Source organism: Ananas comosus, linkage group 6 (assembly GCF_001540865.1).
Source record: "Ananas comosus cultivar F153 linkage group 6, ASM154086v1, whole genome shotgun sequence".
Lineage (NCBI taxonomy): Eukaryota > Viridiplantae > Streptophyta > Magnoliopsida > Poales > Bromeliaceae > Ananas > Ananas comosus.
In genome coordinates, this window is record NC_033626.1 from 2294038 (window position 1) to 2318758 (window position 24721).

At 43.7% G+C, this 24721-nt stretch overlaps 2 protein-coding genes across 2 annotated transcripts; both read right to left on the minus strand.

The window, feature by feature from the left end:
• On the minus strand, nt 5556–7236 carry LOC109711615 (cytochrome P450 86A2-like). Its single transcript, XM_020234755.1, has 3 exons — nt 6329–7236; nt 6092–6245; nt 5556–5560 (listed from the first exon to the last, which is right to left on the minus strand). The coding sequence occupies exons 1-3, from the start codon at nt 7205–7207 to the stop codon at nt 5556–5558; spliced, it is 1038 nt and encodes a 345-aa protein (XP_020090344.1). The 5' UTR covers nt 7208–7236.
• On the minus strand, nt 9964–10576 carry LOC109711616 (WD repeat-containing protein VIP3-like). The gene is made up of 2 exons (XM_020234756.1): nt 10226–10576; nt 9964–10158 (listed from the first exon to the last, which is right to left on the minus strand). Exons 1-2 carry the CDS (start codon nt 10574–10576, stop codon nt 9964–9966), a joined length of 546 nt encoding a protein of 181 aa, XP_020090345.1.

Genomic DNA, 24721 nt, shown 5'->3' on the forward strand with positions numbered 1-24721 from the left:
TTAAGTAGAAAACACCCAACACCTTGCTTATCACTCATTCTAAAAATATAAGTATCCTTTAAGATATGCATACATTACCAGTTTAGCATAAAATAAGGCGGTAAAGAGAATTGAAAATAAAGTATATGGAAGTTTCTCACTTGAACTTGTGAGAGATGCTCATGAGGTAACAAAAACCTACCTGCAAATATAGAAATTCATATGTGTAACATGATACAATTAGCATGCAAGCCTTCTGTGCATGCCCTATTATTGCTACTGGAATTATGGGAAATCTACCTATGCAACATGATCCTGAAAATTATTGCAAAAAGCAAAAAAAGAAGCAAATCAAATTCTTTCCTTTGTGATTTTATGACTTTAATTGAAAGGTGTTTCTTAATCAGCCAAACTAAAAAGGAATAAAAATAACCAAATAAATATAAAGCGAATCGACCTCCTTGAGTTACAATTAAATCTCTTGACAAAATTATTTCAACAATATTTTTAATCACAACACTCAAACAGAAACTTTAAAGTATATTATATATTTTTTTGGATCAACTCTTCCAAAAGCACTTTAAAGATCAGAATATCAATTAAATTCCAGAAACTTTGCATCAACTATTTATATATATATATATATATAATATATATATATATGAGGGCGTGAAGTCGGTAATCATCTTATAATCTTTTCTCTTAGTGAATTATTTTTTCGTGTATTGGTCCCAGTGGTTTTCTCCCAGTTGAAGTTTTTCCAAGTAAATCTCGGTATGTTTTTTATTTTCCGCATTTACTTTTATCGCATCGAGATTGTGTGATTTTGGCCGTTACACCTATTCACCACCCCTCTATATGTTTGATACAATCTAGATAGAATACTTGGGCCTCCTCAAAACTTGCATTAAAATTAGCAACTTCTTTTTCACAAGATTATATTTATCCGACTTCTCATAGAACATTACCTAATCCACCCAGAACAGCATATGTTGAGTTCATGGTAAGAGATTATACATATAAGGCTAGGTATCTAATTAAGCTATAGAACATTTCAGATATAAAGGAAAAATATAAGCTTACTCAATGTTCAGTTTATCAACATATGCATGAGACCAACTCCACCAACTAATTCCTCATTTTATTATCTGCATATAAGACATTTACAAAGACTTAATTACCAGACTAAAAAAGAAAAGAAAAGAAAAGAAGTAAATAAAGAGAAATTAAATTGATAATGCGAGAGTCATGGACTTTGCAAATGCATGTCAGAATATGTAAAGCATTGAAAAAGTATGTTGGGGATATTAACTTGAGCTTTAGATTTTTTTACTGCAATTCATAAGTGTATGTTACCAATTAAAGAAGTTAGGTAAAAAAAAGGTGAAGCCAAAAGAGGGATTACTTCTATAAAATGTAACATCTAGTGACCATCCTTATAGAAAGACAACAGAATGGTCAGAAAATATATTGAGTAATGAGAGCCATGAGTGACTGTAAGGAAATGAATTCTCGAAATCCGAGGATTAGACTTCGTTTAGAATCGACTAATTGTCAAGTGTGTAGGCTTCGGAGAGTCCGAAGATGATTAAAATGCATAAAGTGCATTAAGGAAGAGTTCGCGAAAGCAGCAGTGCAAAATTCTGCACTGGGGCAGAATTGCTCTCGGGGGTCCCTCCCTGGACCGGTCCCATTGACTGGGCTGGCGGGGATCCTTGATGCAACCGGTCCCTGGTAGGGAGGGACCGGTCCTTGAACGTTAACCCAGCGAGAAATGCCGAAATTTGGCTAAGTCCCGAAAATCCAACTCTCGGGAACCGGTCTCTCAGGAAAGGACCGGTCTCCCGGGGATCGGTCTCTCGAGCAGGGACCGGTTCCCGAATACGAAATCCCCTCTGCCCAAATTAGAGGCTCTCGGGGACCGGTCTCCCCGACCTGGGACCGGTCCCTCTGCTGCGAAAATGCCCAATGAGGGCTGTTTCATAGATGCAAAAGTTGAGGGGCTTATTTGCAAAAGTGGCTTATATGAGAGGTAGGGGACCCTCTTCTCTCCCTCACTGCTCTCTTTCCCTCACTCTCTCTCACACTCTTTCCTTCTCTCTCTAGAAAGAAAAGAAGGAGAAGAAGAAGGAAAGGAAGAAGAAGAAGAAGGAAAAGAAGAAAGGGAGGAAGGAGAAGACTAAGAAGAAGAAGATCATCTTCTTTTCTCTCTTTTTCCCTCAAGCTTAGAGAAGCTTTTAGAGGTAAACCTCAAACCCTTCAATGGTGGATTTTGTGAGCTAGGGTTTTGTTGCTTAGAAATGGTTTGAATGGAACCTATTGAAGCTAAGGAGATGGTTCGAGCTCGAATTTGAAGCTCGCACCACGGATTTCCCCATCGTTGCTAACCTAGGGCACCGATTTGGGATTTTTGAAAATCTAGGATTTTGATCTCGTTTAATGGGTCGTAAACCTAATTGCTAGGTCTTCGAACGTGTGGGCGAAGACGGTTCGTCGATACGACGAGCGAGCACGAAGATATCGCCGAAACAAGTACTTGAGGGTTCGTTTTGCCCCGAGGAGTTGAAGCAACGTACGAGGATCGTGACGTCAAGCTTTCTAACCACGCGGCACTGCCAAAAGGTGGGGGAGTGCCATCCCGAAGCAGTTGAACTGCTCCCTATGTCTGAGTTATCATGTTGATCAAATTGCATATCGATCATGTTGCATATAGGGAATTATGTTATTAGTATTCGCATGCTAGTGTTAATGTGGCTTAGTTGTTATAGCACTAGAACCTAGTGTGCTCGAGGTAGTATGATGCAGTTTAACCCTATATGTGTTGGTTGTACTGTAGCAATGAAAATCTAGTACAGTGTAGACTAGGGTATTGAGAACTTGTCAAGAGAACGAGTGGCATCTAGTTAACAATGAACACAAACGAGTGGCATCTAGTTGACATTGAACATGAGAACCCTAATGTAGTTAAAACACTATGAGCTTGGGTATTGAAATGCTTGATTCCATGATGAGACCAACCTTAGTTGGTTGGACCAGTTCGTGAGTTCAGGTTAAGCTCACATAGCCTGTCTGCACTTGTAGGGGTCGCTCCCCACAAGCTGTGCACTCCGGAGTATTTGTCACTTGAGGGGCAGTCGCCATGCGCTGCCCGGACAGTCAGCGAGCTGTCCACAGGCGGTCTTGGGGAATAGTTTAGCGAGGCTTTTCCCTATGAGACTTATAAACGTGAGATTGAGAATGAGTTACCGGATTGATCGAATGATCGAGGAAGGTGATGGGTAACCCTTATTGTTGAGCATGTAGTATGGTAACTACGAATTTCACTATGAATAGCATGCATGCATGATTCCAGATCGAGGCATAGTTAGATGCTTATACCTATACTTGCTTATTTCTCGTTAATGCTTTCAATTTCATATACCTATCTATCTGCATATCTATCTGTGCCTGCTTAGACCTAATGGGGAGATCGGCGGAGTCGACGGCCAAACCCACTAGGAACTATGGAAGATAGTTCTCACCCCATTCTCTATAGGTCCGAGTTCGAGTGTCCCCGGCGAGCGCGAGGATCGTGGCAAGGGCGTAGCGCCCTAGTGGTATTAGTACATAGCTAGCTTTACTTTCTTTTGCATTAGCTCTACCCTGTACTTATGTTTGAGAATAGATGTTGTATAGGGTGAGGTTTTGAGAGTGATTGTATATATGTTCTGGAAGAATGTAAAAGATGAAATGATTGTATAAAGTTGAATGAGTTTAATAGTTAAGTATATCTTTCTTTTATCACTTGTATGTTTTACTCGTGTTTGCTTGCTCTTGATTAGTTGGCACTGGTTGTGCTTCGTTGTTTGATCATGTATGTAGTCAAGTGTATTTCCTGGGAACTTGTGTACATGATCTCGTTATTTGAGCCTTGGGCGAACAGGGGAGTTGCTGTCCGTTCGGCGGTCCGTTCGTCGCGCCCAAACCGGACCAAATTAGTAGCGGACTCAGGGCGGGGGCGTGACAGTGACAGCTTCTGATAGGCATTGAGCAGTTTCTAAGCATAATATACTCCAAAGAGAGTAGGATCTTTTCTCCATAGAATGCTAGGTAATAAAAGCCAATAGAAATTAGTAATTTAATTCTCCGGGAAAAAAATAAATATCTTATTTTGTTATCATTCTTTTGCTGGTTGGTCATCAGCCCAGGAAATTTGCTTTCGGGTCGAAAACCTCACCATGTGAACCATTCCCCATTAGGAAATCGGGTTTTTTCACAAAACCACAGCCCCCATTGGCTTTGTAAAACCCATGCATTAACCATAAGGATCTTCCATACCCCTTAAAAGGAAGTAAGAGCAAGCTATACAGAAAAAAAATATATATGCGCCTCCCAATTGCCAATATGACAAAAAAATGGAACAAAGATGAAAAAGATAGCACAATTCTTATAAGCTGATTTAAACAACCGCGCCCCAGTAACCAACAAAACATGCATAGGATTTTATTTAAGAAACTAATATATAAATCACATCCTTAATCAACAGAAACCAGATCTGAGAAAGCCAGTTTACCTACCTCTAGACGATAAAATATTTAAGAAAATCATACACTTGGAGTAATGAAACCAGATTTCATATACTTGGAGTAGTGAGATAAATGAAATTGCACATCAACTCAAATGAACAGATTAGGAAATTGAATAAAATATACTTCACTATGTATATTAAGCATAGAGGCTAACCTGCATATTGAATGCAACCATTTGAGCACCATGCATCCAACCAATATAGGGGTTATAGTTTGATGAATTGAATCGCGTTCCCTTTGGATAAATTCTGAGTAGATTCTTCTGAGTAAACCTACTGCACCGTCTGCACCGAAAGCTCCATCAGCTGCAGCCTTCTCAGCGACTTGAACAGCACCCCGTCCGACTGCAACATCACACGCACATACACACAAAAAAATTCATTCAGGCAATTCATCGAACACCTTCCGGGCAAAGCAATTCAGCATTGAAATCTAGTCCCGGACCTGCTCCCGGCCGGTGCTGAGAATGCCCTTGATTCTCAAAACCTCTCCGAGCATGTGGCTCTCCTCCTATCATGCCCCGGGGTCCCTTTTTAGTTTAAAGCATAGCGGAAAAGCGTCTGAAATTTTTTTTGAAAATCTGACCCTAGAGTATGCCAAATCCGCCACAAATACAGGAGGTCCACTGTTCACACGGACAGAGTCTCCCCTGTATTTGCACGGCGTCGCACAAGTACAAGAGTTCAAACATGATACAACCACAACCAGATGAACATACAAATAACCAACAGTTATATATTCATACACCATTCACCACAGTTTCACATTTATACATTCAATATTTAAACATAAACCCACATCTATCAGTTAAAATATTTCCAACTACAGAAACAGGTTTTGAAATAATGAGATACAAAATCCACAGAAAACCTTTTGAAAACTGTTCCCTACACAGGAACTTTTATCTTTTTAAAACGCTACCACGAGGGGTAGAAAATCTTTTATTTACGAAAATTCAGAAATCCTTGAATATTTTAACATAATGAAATACTGAACCATATAGACCGACTAAGCTATACATCACCAGAAATAATAGGGTAATAACTAAATAGTACAAACCGGGTTGGAGGCTCTAACGACAACTATCCACGTGTCTCACGTCTCGTCTCAACCTCACCGCCCGCGATACCTGTAAAATAGTGGGGGAGGTGAGAACATGTAAACATGTCTCCCCTCCCAGTGGGTACCGCAAGCCGAAGAAGGCGAGGAGTACTCACCGGATCAGGAAGAGATAAACAACAGTATGGATAAGTAAAATACAGTAGCAACGATAATGAACGAATGAGATATATATATGAAAGCACAACTACCGCTACTGTAATGTACAACTGCAAGCATACAAGGATATCAAAACTATAGTAGTAAGACAACCGTAAAGAAAGAACTAGAAGTATATATGCAACAACCGCTACTATAGCTATATGCGTCAACCGGACGAGAAGTCCAAAAGTACCCAATCTAAACCGCCGTGTCGGTCTAAGGACCTCAGGCAAAAGCCACTACCTGCTCACACCTGGCATGTAACCCTAGCACAAAGAGAACACCGCTGGGCTCANTTCCGCGGGAGGCGGAGAGGACGGAGGCGAGCTCCGTGAGGATGCGGCGCTCGACGGCGGGGTGGGTGGAGACGAGCCAGAAGAACCAGCTTAAAGCGACTGAGGAGGTGTCGCGACCCGCGAGGATAAAATTGAGCGCCACCTGATAATTTTATATTAAAATAATATTATATAAAATTTTTTGATTGGATATTATTATTTTTATATGAAATAACTATTCTCTACCTCTTGAAGGAAAGAGTCAGAGTAAGAGCCCTTCCTCATGAAGCGGGAGAGAAGGTCGTCGTGATCGGCGCCGGACTTGAGCTCGAGCCTGCGTGCCTCGATCACGGCAGAGAGGTACCGCTCCACGTGCTCGACGCCGTCGGCGAGCGCGGACTCCATCCCCAGCCGGAACAGCTTCTTGAACCGCCACACGAATTCCGGGAATATGAAGCGGCGGAGGGTGGCCTCCGTGGCCCGGTCGAACGCCGCAGCGAACGCATTCTCCCGCAGCGGCGGCGCGAGCGTCTCCGGGTCCCTGCCGAAGGCGAGGCCGCAGATGTTGTCGAAGGTGAGGCGCAGGAGCAGGTCCTGGAGGTCGACGGGGGCCCTTGCGTCGGCGGCGTCGGCCAATATGGGGAGGAGGCGGAGATGGACGGAGCGCGAGACCCACCGCGACATGGCGTGGCGGAGCGTGCGCGTGGTGAACTCGAGCGCCGCCGTCTTGCGCTGCAGCAGCCACGCCTCGCCGTCGGTGTTGAAGATGCCGTCGCCGAGCAGGTCCCCGAACACGGCGTGCCACGTCGGGCCCTTCGGGTAGTTGTCGAACCGCGCCTTCAGCACGTGCTCCAGGTTGCGCGGCTCGCACGTGACGGTCACCAGCCCCGCGCGCCGCGCCACCCCCGGCACCGCGCAGATGCACGTCTGGTACGTCCCTCCCGTCGCCTGCAGGTTCCCGGCGATCCACTCGTGCATGCGCTCCGCGTTCCGCACGAGCCCCGGCAGGCTCCCGACCAGCGGCCACACGCGCGGCCCCCGCAGCCCCCTACGCAGCCGCAGGAACCACACCGCATAGGCCGCCGTCGCGCAAATTGCAACCGCCACCGGAAAAGCAAGCTCCATTATAATTCCTACAAAAACAACTGTGTAATTAACAACACTATATATAGATATATATATATATATATATATATATATATATATATATATATATATATATATATATATATATATATGCCAGATAATAACGAGAGAACAAAGGTAAGAAACCATCACCGAGCGTGCACCACTGTACCGACGTCGGATCGAAGTACCCACCTGTACGTGTATGACAAAGATCTCTCGACTGTGAAGACGGAACAATCGAACCTACGAAAGGTCAACGGGTTAGAATCTAACCCACTAACATGACTCGCTAACACACAATCCCCACTCACCAGAACCACAAGAACCGGTTTCCCAAAATCGATTACCGAACAAACCGGAAGTCCCGAAAACCGCACCGGAACTCCACCGTCGCTCACTCGTCGTTTCCGAACCCTCGAAACAACGCGGGTGACCAGCCAACAAGGCTCAGCGACGACGCAAATAATCACCAAGTATCGTCGGAAGAATTCCGAACCGAAACCCGCGTTCCGTCGGCGGATTTCGCCGAGAAATGCATCGAAAATCACTTTACGGTCTCCGTAAGGGCTTGGGGCCTTGGACAATCAGTCCAAAGGTTACCCACTACTCACCCATTCTGCCAACAGCAGCTGCAATAACCCAAAATACATAAAAGCCCTCCCGATTACCCGAAATCGCATTATTTCATGCGATTTTGGCGCTTTTATGGTTCGTCCACGCAAACCAGAGGTCAATCAGCCGAGCCAAGATACCCACTGACAGGTTTCGACGTGCCGGAGGCCGTGCTCACCTTTCGGAGCAATTTCGGCCACTGTGGGACGCGCACGAGGAACACGAAGTTCAACAAAACAGCGCGCACTGAAACTAAAACACATGTAACTAACTCATCCGGAGCTCGCTGACCTTAAGTGAGGTGAGCATTGTGATCATAACTGACTGACGATCACCGTGCTCACCTCCGGGGGCATCGGAACAGCCCCGGGTCGCCGGAACAGTGATCTAAATAGGAGACTATGCGCAGAAAGGCTGAAATCAAGCTTACCGGCCAGGGGAGAGCTAGGGCTGCCCGGCGGCGGCCGGACGGCGGGAGAGCCGGCAGCAGGAGGGTTTAGGCGGTGCAGGGAAGCCATGGGATGCGTCAGCCGGCGTCGGGAGGCATTAATGCCCTAGTCACCCAAACCTGAGGAGGGCACATGCCTAGTTCGGTTGACAGGAAGCTACGGCGGCGGGGGCGCCGGCGGCGGACGAGTGTGGCCGGCCAGGCGGAGCCGGTGCTCACGCCGGACAGCGGCGGAAGACGGCGACGGCAGTGCTGGACCAAACCGAGCCCGCGCGGGTTCACCACGGGCTCCAAAGGTAGCGGCGGCCATGGCGGCGGCCGGAGGAAGGTCGGGGCGACGGCGGCACGTCGCCGGAGGTCGAGGAAGGTCGGCGCACCATGCTTCGGGTGGCGGCGACGCGCGGTGGTCGAGAAGACCAGGTCTCGGCCCGCTCAAGGTTTGGGCGGCCGCAAAGAGGGAGAGCAGCGGCCGGCGGCGGAGGCCGATGGGGACTGCGCCGGGAATGGGTCTCAGCCGAGGGAAAGGCTTCCTAGGGTGTCTTGGACCTTCTCTGATGTCGAAGGCCGAGGGGGTGGTGGCAAGGTGGAGGAAAGAGGTTGACCAAGCAATTCCGGCGGCCGGGGAAGCTCGCCGACGGCCGGGGTGCGCGCACTGCTAGGGCATTGACCTGCAGATGGCGGCTAGGGCACAGATGGGGCGCTGGGTCGAGTAGATCTAGGGTTTCGTGCATAGAAACCCTAGATGCACATTGTATACAAAGTGCAATTTTGCACAAAAGTCCACCGAAGCTTGGTATTTCTTACCCAGTCCTTCATAGTGGGTAACAATCGCGTATTCGCACCTCCATATTCGATCTCGTGCGATTCGGTACATAAAATATGGGGACTTTTGCGAGAATTCCAATTAGTCACTTTAGACCCCTTTTCGAACATCATGCGATATCCGGCAATCCGTTCATTAGAATTCAGAACGGATTGCGCCATCGCATTCAGCACGACGGGGACCATAAACGTACGATTTTGGTTCACATCGATCGGTCACGGATTCGCGACGAAACCCGTCCGCTCTCCAATTTCCAAAAACCACACACATATACCAATGTGTAATCCCGCTAAATCCTAGATTCAAATTCAAATTTGAATCTCCTACCACTAGTAGGTACATGTAACATCCCTCACCTTACTCTAGGTCGCATACACAGAGCACGAGGAGTCTCATTATGCAAGAACAGCAAAGAGCGAAAACCCTCTTTTCGATAAAATCCCTTTTTCTCGAAAACCGTGCATCAGATCTGAAATCCGTCAGTGCCATTGGTTCCAGAATAGCTGAACCGATCGAAACGAGCTATTGGATCGCTATGAACGGAGTCCGATACGCGCCAGAAGCCAACTCTACTCCGCGGCTTCTCCGGAAAACCAGAGTTACTATTCACTTAAGTGAAAACTAATAATCGCGTAACTTCTCCATTCTAGCTCATTTTCTCCTGAAACTTGACGAGTGCTTATGTAATTAAATTACACACATAAACATCGTCAACAGAGAGTTTAGTTGCACTGTCAAAATCTCAGTCCTTTCACCTCCTCGATCTCCTCCGTGAGCACCTCCGCCTCGTCGTAGCTCAAATTGCTCCCCACACGGCGATCATCCTCCTCCTTCTCTTCCTTTTGATCGGCTTTTTCTTGATTATGATGATTATGTAGGCGGCGGGTAGAACACGTGCACCCGAGGCCTCCGTGCCTGGTGCGCCCGGATCGCCTTCTCGATCACTCGGAAGATGTCGGCGTCCGCCGCGCTGCGGAAGAACTTCCGCCAGTAATCCAACGAATCCACAGGCGACGCCGGCACCGCCGCCGTCGCCGCCATGCCGGATCGAAAGAATAATACAAACTAATTAAATATTGGATTTCTGCTTTTTTTGCAATCCAAAGAAACGGATATCTAAAGGTGGCGTTACCTTGGGGTCGAACTGCAAGCCCCAGACCTCGGGGGGGAGGGAGGGGGGGGCGTCGAGGGAGGCGACGGAGGCGTTGGAGTCGACGTCGAAGACGCGGACAGAGCTGTCGAGGGAGGCGGCGGCGGCGAGGGAGCCGAAGGGGTGGGCGGCGGCGGCGACGACGCCGAGGACGTGGCCGTGCGAGGGCGGCGCCGCCGCGGCGAGCTCGTCGGGGCGCCAGAGCCTCACGGTCTCGTCGAGTGGGCCCGTGAGGAGGAGCGCGGGGTGGGAGTCGGTGGCAGGGACCCACGTTGCCGCCCAGATCGACTTGTCGTGGGCGTTCTCCACCGATCTGAGCCCCGCAAGCTTCATGGCTGCACCCCACCCCCCACGATCGAGAGAGCTAGGGCTTCGGGGGAGGGGAGAGGTAGAGGGGACGAAGGGGATCGAAGGAAAGGGTCGGAGAGGAGAGGAGATGAGAGATAGGGGAGCAACCGGGGTCGAAATGGAGGCGCCACCGAAGAGGCGGGGGTAGCAGGGATCGAAGAAGCGGGAGTAGCAGGGATCGAAGAGGCGGGGTAGCGGGATCGAACCGGCGGGGTAGCAGGTGGGACCTATGACGGCCACGTGTACAAAATTAAGAATGGGATGACATGTGGATGCCTAACACGGGGATTAATAGAGGATATATAGATATTTCATAATTTTACATTGCGCTACAAATAAAACCTTCTAAAGAATAGGACAAATGAAAGTAGATATATTTCTCCAATTAGGTAAAATTTTGGGATAGTTCCTGTAGAAATCTAATATTGTGCTGCTTAGTCCCTGTACTTTTCATACCAACAATCTCATTTTGCTTGTGAAGTAATTATTTTACCTTTCTACCCCAAATAATTCACTTAGTTTAATTCAAATATGATTAAAAGCCCAAGTTTCTAATGTGTGAGGACTAAAAGTGTGACATATGTAAAATTCAAGGACTCAAGATTTTAAAATAAAGATACGGGGACCCTTATACAAACCGACAAATTAGAAAACAAAAGAAACATGACATATGGTGAGTAAAAAAAAAGATCATTATATCAAGCGTGAAAAGGAAATCCAGAAAGAACACCCAAAAGCACATAGTTCAAAACTTTAATAGAGTTTTTAACGTTATGGACCTGCTCCTCCATTCAAAGTTATGATTAGTTCCTCCATATAGATAGTAGCCGCACTCAGTATTTGTCATTTGTAGAGTTTCATTTTAATTCTTCATACTCACATGGTAAGTCCAATCTCCATACATTCTAACTTCATCAATTATCCTTTATTGAAAGATGTACAGAAAATAAGCATACAGAAATATATGAACAAAAAAATGATTTCAATGCTAACGAAAAAGGGAAAAAAAAAATGACAATGTTTCAAATCAAAAATAAATATAATGCTAAAAAGTTATATCTATTTTAATTATGTTGTAACGTAGAAAACCGAAAAGCATATTCACCTTAAAAAAAACACATTTACCTACAAATTAGGAACTGATAACTTATGTTCCAATAACGAATAGAAAAACTAAATAATAATAATTGGGGAACACATGGTATCTGAATTAAAATACTTTCATGATTGGATATCTCGATCCGAAGTATCCAAATGATATACAAATACTTCCAATCCATGCTCAAATTGATAGCTAACTCCCATGTCCTCTCTCTCTCTTCTTGATTATATAAAAATAAGAAATAATATTAAATATACCCTTCAAAACTTTTAAAATATTTAATATATTCCTAACTGGCCAAATGCCTCTAAATTGACATTTATCGAACAAACCCCGAACATATGAAGAGCAATATTACCTTGCATGGATTTGGGAGCAAGCGAAACCACCTTGCACATATTTGAAAGTTTTAATAAAGCTTGATAAAAAGCAAGAAAAATAAAAGATTGATAATGAGTTGCAAAATACAAAGCAAATCGAAAATGTTAAGTGAAAACTATGAAAAGAAAGGCTCAGATGATAATATACTTAGTCATCATTATTTGGTATATAAAATAGACTCCTACTTTTTGTTTTCAAGTAAATCAAATTTTAGAAAGATTAAAGATGGCAGCGATTGCCATGAGACCATTCTGTTAAAACTATTGAGTAAAAAGTAAAAAAATCTTTATTGAAAGGTATCTTATCATCATTGATTGCTTTCCCCAAAAAAAGAAAAGAAGGTATGAATCATCATCATCCAAACCATACTTAATCATCATATAAACATTTTCTCAGAAAAAGTGCAAACAAATCTAAATTTGCAGTTCATCCAATATATTGAAAAGCAATACAATATTCGTACAATCCGACAAAAATTTAAGGCACATACCTGAAGTGACCATGCATCGAACACATAAAGAGCAAATATAAAAATTCGACAACTGTATATTTGAATTGGCATTTCATTGAACATGTAAAAAGCAAGATCACCTTTTATAGATTTGGGAGCATAGTGCTTGAATAGAATTGAAAACACAAATTTGCAAGTAAATTAGTCTCAGGAAAAAAGGAAAAGGAAAACTAAATGCAAATAATCTGCTGCCAACGACAGAGTTTTATGTCACAACTATCAAATTAAATTATGTTGCCCAGATTTAATGCCTCAAACTGAGGGTTTGAAGCGATAGATGTGGCCACTTTCAATTAGTTAAGTTAATAAACCAATGATGTATAGCTAGGTATTAAAAAGATTGGAAAGCTCAAGAAGTGAAGAAAAAACAAATAAGTGCATCATGTCTTGTGCACAAATGGCCATCATTCATTCCTTTCAGTTCAAAGTAATGAGAATTGCATCAAATAAAGACAATTCTACATTCAATCTCGCCATATGATATATAAGAAATGCTAAATTAAATATGCAACATGCAAGAAAGTATTGAACAACTATGCATGAACACTACAAAAAAAAGCGGCATTTAGCGATGCTTTTTAATTACATTGCCGACGCTTTAAAGCGTATCTATCTGAGTTACCGTCGCTTGGCCAAGCGTCGCCAAATGGGTTGGTAAACATGGTGACGGGACACAAATGGCGATGCTGGCAAGAAGCGTCGGCACTTTAACAGCGACGCTTTAAATCATCCCAAGGAACGTCGAGAATTTGATTTTTTATGTACCTCGTAAAAAATATTGTGACGCTTTTACGCGTCGGCAATGTAAACTTCTTGGGACTTTTTTATGCGTCCCCAATAAGGTGACGCACCTAAGCGTCGCCAAATAATTTATTTTTTGTGCTAAGTATGGATTTAACAACGCTTTAAAGCGTCACCACATAATTTATTTTTTGTACAAACTATACATTTAACGACGCTTTAAAGCGTCGGCAGTATTGCTTATTTTTTAAAAAATTCTAATAAATTTTTTTTTTGCAATATTTTGTAAGATCACTAACTATAATGTTCAAAAGATAATTTACTATCAATGAATATTACTCAACCAACAAACAGGAAACTCCATATAGCAACCAAAAGATATATATATATATATATATATATATATATATATATATANATCTCTGTAATATAGTAGCCATACATCAGTTTAACAACCCAAAATTAGAGTTAGCACATATAAACAACATACTAGTCATATTCTCAACCTCTCTAATATAATAGCCATACATCATTAGTTTAACAACCCAAAATAAAGTTAGCACATATAAACAATATACTAGTCATAAAGTAGCGAAGTTTTCATGGCTTGAACAAAAGGTGGTTAGAAATTCAATCAATGTATTCTAACTTGGTGCTGGATCTCTTATATCAGTGCTGGAATTAACAGAGAGACTTAATCTCTAGCATATCTGAGTCGTGTTTGTTTTGCATTATTTCCATTTTAGCTTTCAACTTTTTGACTTCTTCTTTTATTGGATCTTCTTGTTCATTATCCATGTCCCTAAGCTGAGATTGAAGACCAAAAATCTTTGTTCGAGTAGGTCCATTCCCATAACCCAATACTCGACCATATTTATCTCTTTTCAGAGTATTCTTGATGTAATCATTTTCCAGATTAGTACTAGATTTTGATGGTTCAGCTCTCGAACTTGCTGCTATAGCATTCATTGCGTTTTCCTGTAGTGATATAGAAAGATACAAAGATATGAGATTATTGCATTTTAAATATCTTTAATGGACAACATAAAAAATTGATCAACTGGTTTCTTAGTGCATACTACAAAATTGTTTGATGCTGTATTGATGTAAGCTTTATCTTTGCTATTGTGCGTTATGGCATAAAACTCGATACGTCCTGATTTTTTTTTATTTTTTTCTTCCTACCATTAACACAAACACATACATGTTAGTGCAAGTGAAAATAAACCAACAACTTGAATACAATTTCATATAAATAACAGATTTCAATTTCATCTTTCTACTTTTAAAAAATAATAAGTGCAATTAAAGAAAACTCAACGTACAAATTTATCTCGCTTCCTTGCAAAACTCTTAGAACCAGTCGTGTGAGGAGTTGTATGATTTTTACGCGATGCCGTGCCGATCTTTGAATATTTCTACAAAAGCAAAATTTATAAGATTTAAAGTATAGTGAAAATCATGACAATACAATAAAAGCATTTGATATTTACTTATAAGAGTACCTCGCTTTTCTCCGAATACCAATAGCGAACAAGATCCATCCTGTTGGGCCAATCCGGCGCGGACAGCTGGCACACCGAGTTCACATCCATGTTCCATTCGAAACGCTGGGCCGGGAGTACGTAAGAGGCGCTAGAAAATATGAACCGCATGAGTTCAAAAATTGAAGCAACTGCAAGCGGTTAGGAGCGGTTCCAATCGGTCGAAGGTGGCCCTCCAAATCCGGAGAAGATGGCCGATCGTGCAATAACAACAACTGACGCAAGGGCAAATCTATAAATAGGCCTGTAATACCCTGAAAACGGGTCTTCGCCCCTGCGCACAAAAGACCACCTTTATTTTCCTGCATCTTTCTATTCTCGCGTTTACCGCTTTCCTTAGGAGTAGTTCCTGTAATTTAACATACTCGGAGTCTGTCTGCCCTACGGGCATCACTCCCCTGTCCTTATACTCGGAGTCTGTCTGCCCTACGGGCATCACTCCCTTGTTCCTGTACTCTTTCCGCTCGTTAATCAATAGAAAGTCATTTCGGCTCTTCCTGCCGATCAGATCTCGTGTTGTTCTAGCCATTCGGCTCATCTCTCAGCCGAGATATAGGCTTCCCCTGTTCATTCGGCTCATCCTGCCGAAGCGAATTTACTGACGAGGTTTTTTCGGACCCGGCTGATTCGATCCCTCATCGGCCGAATCGCTTGATCCGTCGTGGGCGCAAACTTCGAGGGTCATCATCCGCGGCCGCTCATCATCCCGACGCTCTTCCCGAGGAGGATACCTGACCGGGTCAAGGGTCGGGACTTTAGGCCCCCAACAAATTTTTGGCACGCCCGGTGGGACCACATTTGAGGTAAACTTGAATTTGATTATATATATATAAATTATGACTGACGACAACGCCATGAATCTCCGTAATAGGGCCATTCCCAGAAATTCTGGGAGTGAACAGCCCAGTAATTCGGAGAACGCTGTGGAGCGCCAAGCAGTTTTACCGGTGGAAGGTGAGACTAGCGGTCAATCCGGCCAGCAGGAGCCTAGTTTGACCCAAGCACTTGGCCAAATGACTCGGGTCCTACAGACTTTGGACCAAAATAGTCATGCAAGTACCGCACGGCTGGATGCCGTTTTGGCCGCAATCACGGCCTCTAACGAGAACATCGCTCGAATAGGGCAATTGTTGACTCGGAATGAACAACCAATAACAGGCCTTCAAGCCCCTGTAGTAACGCCAGCGTTACAGAATCCAATAACACCGGTAGTTGGGCAGCCCCAATACCAGGGGGCACAGTATCAAGCGGCTTATAGACCGGCTGTTGGTAACGCCGGTCAACAGCCGGAAATGGCTTGGGGATTACCTCCACCCCCTCCAGTTGCAGCCTACCAGCCTCAAAATGTAGGGGCTAGGGGGCAGGTTCCGAATGCACAAGGGGTTAATCCCCTAGTGCAGAATATTGGGGTTCAACAACCATTGAACCCAGTACCAGCGCAAGCCCCCTTGCCGGGGATTAATAATGAGATATATGCGCAAATAGAAGAAGCGATTTGGAATACTTTCGGAGTAGGCACAAGGCCGGCAATGCGGCCTGTATTCAGATCACTATATCCTGCTAATATAGATGTAGAACACCCATATCCGGCAAATTGGAAGATGCCGAAATTTGATAAATTTTCTGGAGATGAGACCGAAAATACGGTCGAACACGTCGCTCGATTTACAGCCCAATGCCGCGAAGCAGCGGCAGATCCTTTTTTGAAGTTAAGATTATTTAATACTTCACTGACTAAGACAGCCTTCACTTGGTATACAAGTTTACCCGCTAATTCCGTTCGAGATTGGGATGAGTTAGAGGGTAAGTTTCATGAGCAATTTTATAGAACTGAGCCTGAGTTGTCGGTTGCAGACTTGGCTCAATTTAGACAAAGAACAGGAGAATCGGTTGACGAATATCTCAACCGATTCAAGACGGCTTGAAGCCGATGCTTTGTAAGGATGCCGGAATCAGAATTTGCCAAAATGACATTTAACGGCATGCATTTTAAAATTAAGGATCATTTTGAGGATAAGTTCTTTCCAAATCTTTTTGATTTGGGAGTTCGAGTTGCTCAGTATGAGCAATTTCGAAAAGACAATAATGAGGATCGGCCTAGATGGAGCCGAAACAAAGATTGGAATAAAGGGAAAGAGAAAAATATTTCTTTTTTCGAAGAATCCTCGGCTCATGAAGAGCTGAATTCATCTGAGGAGGCAGAAGATTCGGCTGACGAAGCCGAAATCTGTGCTGCCAAGATGGTGAGAAATAATCAACCATACAAATGTGCTTTGCTAAAACCTGCAAAGTCAAGAGAAGCAAAAGCACATGTATCTGCTTTTAGTTATTCTTTTGATATATCCAAAACCGATTTTATTTTTGATCGGTTGTTAAAAGACGGACGAATTAAACTACAGGAAGACCAAACTATACCTCCTGTAGAAGAGTTGAAACGCAGAAGATACTGCAAATGGCACCATTCATGGAGCCATAAAACTAGTGAATGCACTGCCTTTAAGAGGCAAATTCAAAAAGAGATAAATGAGGATCGGCTGATCTTTGCCGACCAAGAAAACAAAGATATGGAAATTGATAAGAATCCTTTTCCATCACAGGTCAACACCATGAACATGAAAGGGAAAGGAAAAGTGATTGCAAAAAGGGAGATCCAAGAGGAAATAGAAGAGGGTCGGCTCATATTGGCCGACCAAGAAAATGAAAGTCGAATAATTAACAAAACTTCATTTCCATTTCAGGTCAATATGGTGAATATCAAAGGAAAGGAAGTTTTGGACAAGGAGACCGCTGACAACGTGGCTCATGCCAAGAAACACCTTCGGCTATGCATCAGGTGCAAGGCCGAAATGACGAAAAAAGACTGGGAAGCTACCGTGAACGTCAAGAAAAGGGGGAACGAATGGGACGAACTAATGGCGTTCCCTAAGGATTGGGATGATATTCCCGATGGCAAAGACCTAGAAGAAGAAAGCTCGGATGCAGCCTCTAATGACACCGAACCGGAAGTAAATTCGGTTCAACGCAAGAAAGACATCATGATGCAGAAAATTCTGCACGACTACTACAACAATAGGCGTGGAGAACGTCATGGCCGATGGGACTTCCACGACAGACCTTTCGGCTCCAAGCAGAGGTTCCCTGGGTATCGGCCATATTGGCAACAACAAGCCAGGCCGAGACCAGAACCGGAATTTGAAGGAATGACCGAGAGAGACATAGAATTCCTCGGTCGAAGGCTAGTCAACGAACTCGGCATTCAGCCTTGGCCGAGACCATGGGAAAGAAGAGAAATTCTAAAAAATCATTTAAGAACGGTTAAAGTACCGGCAAACGTGCCAGTGGATGAATGGCACGAAGTAGAGATTAAACCATCGGCCAGATGGCAGGGGCCGATGTTGACAAAAACTCAGAAGCGTCGGCAGCAGAGGATGCAAGCCGAGGCAAGACAAAATTATGAAGAAGCGAAAGGGATGAAGCTCAATGTTTGGAGGCGCCCTGATGAGCAATCACGCCCTTTTCGTCCAATGAGAAATGATCACGAGGCAGGCGGCTCATCACCTGGCCCCCAGTTGAAGTCAAGAGTAGAACAGCCAATCGAGGCCGAGTCAGAAGAGAAGATGATCAGGAGGGAGTTAGAAAAAAAAATAGCTTCTCTCGAAACTATGATCAAAAGAGAGAGATGGCCCCCTAAAGAAAGGGAGGTCCGAATGGAGAGTGATTCTTCTGCCGAAACAACGAAGGAGTCGGAGGAGAAGAAACAAAGAACCAAAGGAAAATCAGCCGAAGAATCACCGGCTGAAGTGAACATGGTATATGCTCTGCCTCAATCCTTTAAGGCAGAGTTTATTGAGTATGAAGAGTTTAGAGAGGAGGAGGAAGATGGGCTTAGAGTAGCCCAGTTACAATTAGAAGATGTTCGACCGGCCGATGCGGTGGTTTTTGAGAAACCATCGGCCATGCAGACGAGGTTTATAAGACCTCTTTTTATAAAAGCTTTGATTGAAGGTCGGCCGGTAGGCCGAGTGATGGTGGACGGCGGTGCCATGGTCAACGTAATGCCTACGTCCTTTTTTAAGAAGTTGGGCAAAGACGAGGATGAGTTGAAGCCTACCGATTCGATCATGAACGATTTCACAGAAAACGGTCAACAAGCCCGAGAAGTGCTCACCACCGAACTTACGGTAGGCTCGAAAACTTTAAAAACTGCATTTTTTGTGGTGGATGCAGATAGCCACTACAACTTACTACTCGGGCGTGATTGGATTCATGCGAATGAGTGCGTGCCCTCTACACTCCACGAAAAATTGTTCCAGTGGATAGGAGACAAGGTAGAAGAAGTCCGGGCCGAAGGACGGCCTCAAATGATAGATGTCAACATGGAGGACATCGGCCACCACAATTGGGCCGATGCTGATCCAGATCAGATTTCCTTTGTGAGAGTAACAGAGAAGGGAATTCAATTAATTCTCTCTAAAGATATCAACGTTATGGTGGCTGTTGAAGAGCCACCAAGATGGTTAAAATGGAGTCCGAAAGATTGAGCATAGAGGCTTGGCACAAACCTCGATAGGATGAGCCGATCAACGAGATCGGCTATTCGGCTGCTAAAGCCGATGTGTTGGCACCTGACGATTCGGCCAATAAGGCCGAAGGAATCATAAAAGACTCGGTTAATAAAGACAAGAAAGAAGATCAAACGAAATCGGTCATGGAGACCGACAAATCATATGAAATGAATAGGCAGACAACGGAAATGAAGCTAGAAGAATCACCTATTAAAATCGACGAGAAAAAGCTGGAGACCCAGGATTTGTTGATAGAGGTAAACTTGGGGTCAGATGAAGACAACAGGCCGACGTTTATAAGTTCTAAGCTGTCGGCTCAGCAACAGGAAGAATTAAAGAAGCTGTTGAAGGAGTACAAGGATTGCTTCGCCTGGAGCTATGAAGAAATGCCGGGTTTAAGTCGAGAGATTGTAGAGCATCGGCTGCCCATCAAAAAAGGGTTCAAGCCTTTTAAACAACCGGCTCGTAGATTTGAGCCGAGTATTGTATTCCAAATTAAAAATGAAATCGAAAATCTTTTAAAGGCCGGATTTATTAGAGCGGCCCGTTATGTTGATTGGGTGTCTAATATAGTTCCAGTACGTAAAAAGAATGGTAAACTTAGAATTTGTATCGATTTTAGGAACTTAAATTTAGCTACACCTAAAGACGAATATCCAATGCCTATAGCCGATATGTTAGTAGATTCGGCTGCTGGTAATGAAATTCTATCCTTCATGGATGGACATGCTGGCTATAATCAAATTTATATTGCTGAGGAAGATGTGGCTAAAACGGCTTTTAGATGCCCCGGTTCAATTGGAACCTTTGAATGGGTTGTTATGCCGTTTGGCTTAAAGAATGCCGGAGCTACTTACCAAAGAGTCATGAATTTTATTTTCCACGATCTAATCGGCAAGATGTTGGAAGTCTATATCGATGATATAGTTATCAAATCCAAGTGACAAGCCGAACATTGGATCGACTTAAAACTCGCTTTTGAGAGAATGAAAAAATACAATTTAAAAATGAACCCTTTGAAATACGCCTTTGGAGTTTCTGCAGGAAATTTCTTGGGGTTTTTGGTGCATAAGAAAGGGATTGAAATTGATAAAAATAAAGCAAGAGCAATATTAGAGTTACCGCCACCCAAATGCAGAAAGGAACTACAGAGTTTGTTGGGGAAGGTTAATTATCTTCGGCGGTTTATATCTAATTTAGCCGGACGAATCGGGGTTTTTACTCCATTACTTCGGCTGAAAGATAAGGAAGAATTCGTTTGGGCAAAGGAACAGCAGGAGGCATTTGAAAATATAAAAAGATACTTATCAAATCCTCCGGTACTGGTACCTCCAAAGCCGAATCAGCCGATGAAGTTATATATATCGGCTGCAGATGAAAATTTCGGATGTTTGTTAGCTCAAGAAAATGAAGAGAAGGAAGAGCAAGCCATTTATTACCTAAGCCGACGTCTGCTAGATACAGAAAAACGGTACTCGGCTATTATGCATGCATAAAATTGAGATATTATATTTTGTCAACTGAAGTATCGGTAATATGCAAAACCGATTTGATAAAATATATGTTATCTAGGCCAGTATTACGAGGACGAATCGAAAAATGGATATTAGCTTTATCCGAATTTTCTCTGAATTACGTTCCTGCCAAAGCTGTCAAAAGCCAAGCTATAGTTGATTTTTTGGCCGATCACCCATGTGTAGAGATTGAGGAGCCGAGACAGAATTTTGTTGGCTTCCAACCATGGATATTATATTTTGACGGTTCAAAAACAGCCGAATCTGCAGGAGCAGGGATAGTGATACAATCACCTGAAGGTTATATTTGTCAATTTGCTTTTGAATTGGATTTCGGCTGTTCCAACAACCAAGCCGAATATGAGGCCTTGATAATCGGCCTTGAAATATTGCAAGAATTGAGAGTTAAGTCAATCAAAATCATCGGTGATTCACAATTAGTGATCAAGCAGGTTAAAGGAGAATACCGATGTGAAAATTCAAATTTGCAAAATTATTTGAGGAAGACATTAGAATTATTATGCAATTTCGGAGAAGCCGAACTTGAACACTTGAGCAGACAGGAAAATGAAAAGGCCAATGAATTGGCCCAGTCGGCTTCAGGATACAGAGAGCCGAAGTCAGAATCAATAATGATACAGAGAAGACTATTACCTTCGGTTCATGTGCGAGAATCGATTATAGCTCCTATAGAGATACAGGAAGATTGGAGAAAATCATTAATCAAATATTTAGAGGACCCCAATACAAGGGTTGATTATAATATTCGGAGAAGAGCTCTCGGCTATTGTTTGTTGGATGGTCAACTTTATAAAAGAACAGCCGAAGAAATTCTCTTAAAATGCTTAGGGCCTGAAGAAGCTCTATTAATAATGGGAGAAACACATGAAGGAATATGTGGAACCCATCTAGCAGGTAAAAAGTTAAGATAGACAATTCGGCACCTAGGATATTATTGGCCGACTATGCATCAAGATTGCATAGAATATGCTAAAGGTTGCCAAGAATGTTAATTTCATGGCCCAATTCAGAGGGTTCCTGCATCTGAGATGTACGCAATAATTAAACCGTGGCCGTTTCGAGGTTGGGCCATAGATCTAATTGGGGAAATACAGCCGAACTCCTCGGCTGGTCATAAATTTCTGATAGTAGCTATAGATTATTTTACTAAGTGGGTGGAAGCCAAACCTACTCGGTTGGTTACTCACAAGAAAATTATTGATTTTGTAGAAGAACATATAATTCATCGTTTTGGAATCCCCGAGACAATTACAACCGATCAAGGAACAATGTTTACAGGAGGACAGTTCGTTCGGTTCATTGAGTCTCGAAAGATAAAGTTGCTTCATTCGTCTCCTTATTATGCCCAAGTGAATGGGCAAGTAGAAGCAGCAAATAAGATAGTCATCAACCTTATGAAACGACATATCGGAAAGCATCCAAGAAAATGGAACGAAAAGCTTTCCGAAGTATTATGGTCATGCCGAACCTCAGTTAAAACAACATACCAATGGGATGACGAGTTTTGTAATGTGCAGCCGAAACAACGGGAGGAAAGGTTTCTCGGAGAAAAGAATCCCAATTAACATTATAGCGGAAACCCATTATACCGAAAAAATTCGGTTTAAAACTAGTTAATTTGAAAAATCGCCGGAGACAATTTCCCATGGCTGAAATCCGATCGGCGTCGGCTGTGCTTTTGGTAGGCGAGCGATGAACGGCGGTATTTTCCATAAAGAATTTGGCCGGAGCAGGAACTGCTTGGGTAANTGGCTGAAATCCGATCGGCATCGGCTGTGCTTTTGGTAGGCGAGCGATGAACGGCGGTATTTTCCATAAAGAATTTGGCCGGAGCAGGAACTGCTTGGGTAAATCCAAATTGACGTGCCACGAACTGTGAGGAGTAAACCTCGGTGCTTGGCAACAGCTTCGAGCGCGTTTTTAGGCCAACATGTAGATCCCGAGGGACCAAAAACAGAGAGCTGAAGCTAATAGAAGGTGATCAGCCATGGGAGGTTTCTTAGATAATTGGATGGCTTCGAAAATTTCGATCTCTTTCCAAAAATCACCATAAGCAGATTCGATTCGAGCCAGCCAAGACAAATATGCATCTGAGGTACTCGGCCAAGTCCTAAGACTTCTTCCTGTCGATGCCGAGGGGTACCAAGAATGCAGATGAATAGTATTAGCCAGTAATGGAAGACCTTCACTAGAAAAAAGGAAGTCTTCAGGATTTGGATCCTGGGTAAAAGAAGGCCCTAAAATGAGCCGAGTAGGGTCTGAAGAAAGATATGGTTTGAGCAAAGTATAATCCAGCGAAGGATGAGTAGGCAATGGTGGAAGAAGCGCCATTTTTGGAAGCGAAAGAAAAAAATATATATATATACGAAGAAGAATGTAAGACACAAAGAGGAGAAGAAGAGGAAAAGATATAGGATAGAAGAGACAAAAAGAAACTTAGGAAGGAAGAAAAGGCCACCCGTCATGTAAGGTACCGGACTTCTAAAACTATTAAGTTACGGTGTATATTCGATTGGGGAGCTATTTGAATGGTTCCGGTGAGGTTCGGTGAAGTTCTGGAGCAATCGGGCGTTTCGGTGCGCATACGCGCGAAAACGGAACCCGAAAGGCTAACTTGGGCCGTGAGCTAAATCCGGCATTAGCGAGGATGGAAAGATGATGAAAACATGTTTGAAAACATGTTTGGAGAGTCTCGGTTCGATTTGAGACGAATCGGAGGTCAAACGAACGAAAACGGGCGAAAACGGAGCGAAAACGGACGAAGCTGAAAATTGGCTAAGTCTGGGCTGGAGGTCTCTCTGGGACCGGTCCCAGGTAGAGAGACCGGTCTCTCAGAGACCGGTCCCTCATGTAGAGACCGGTCCCCGAACCCCGAAAATGCCCAGTTCGGGCTGTTGCAAGAGAGGCTTTGTTGAGGGGTTTTCCTGCAAATGTTACATGGGTTAAGTGTATAGAGAGGAGTAGAACCTCTCTCTCTCTCTTTCCCTCACCGTTTCAACCCCAAAACCCTCCCTCTCTCTCTCTAGAAAGAAAAGAAGGGGAAGAAGAAGAAGAAGAAGGAGAAGAAGGAGATGGTGGAGAGAAGAAGAGCAAGGTGGAGCTTCATCTTCTCATCTTCTTCCTCTCCATTGGGCTAGCTTGAGAGGTAAGCTTGCTACTCCCTCTCATGGTAGATCTCTAGAAATAGGTCTAAATGCTCTAGAAATGGTTTGATTAGTGTTCTAGCAAGCTTAATAGACGTTTAATGCTTGAATCTAGAGTTCGAATGGTGGTTTTTGCCGTAGTCGCAAACTAGGGCTCAAAAATGGGATTTTTGTAAATAGATGGGTTTGATCTCAAATAACCCTCTGTAAACCTAATTGGGGGTATAACGAACGCGTTGGTGCGCTCGGTTCGACGATACGACGAGTGTACGCGAAGTTATTAACGAAACAGTCTGTTTTGGTATAGATAGCCGCAGCACGCGAGATAAGCCTCCAAAAATCATGAAAGCAGATCGGGAGCATCGTGGTGTCGTGGAATAAACTCCAGAACAGACGGATCGCGGATTGGTGGCCGTTCGGGTGGTCGCGCAAGAGTTCGAGCCGAACCGGGTCACGGGTGCCGCGGGAAGCCGATTGCAAGTGTCGATGAGCAATCGGAACGCGAATTAAGATGGGTTGTGTTTACCGAAGCGACTAGGTCGCCCTTTATGTCTAAGATGATTAAGAATCCACGTTGATGCATATAAATATAAATAATGCATGTTAAT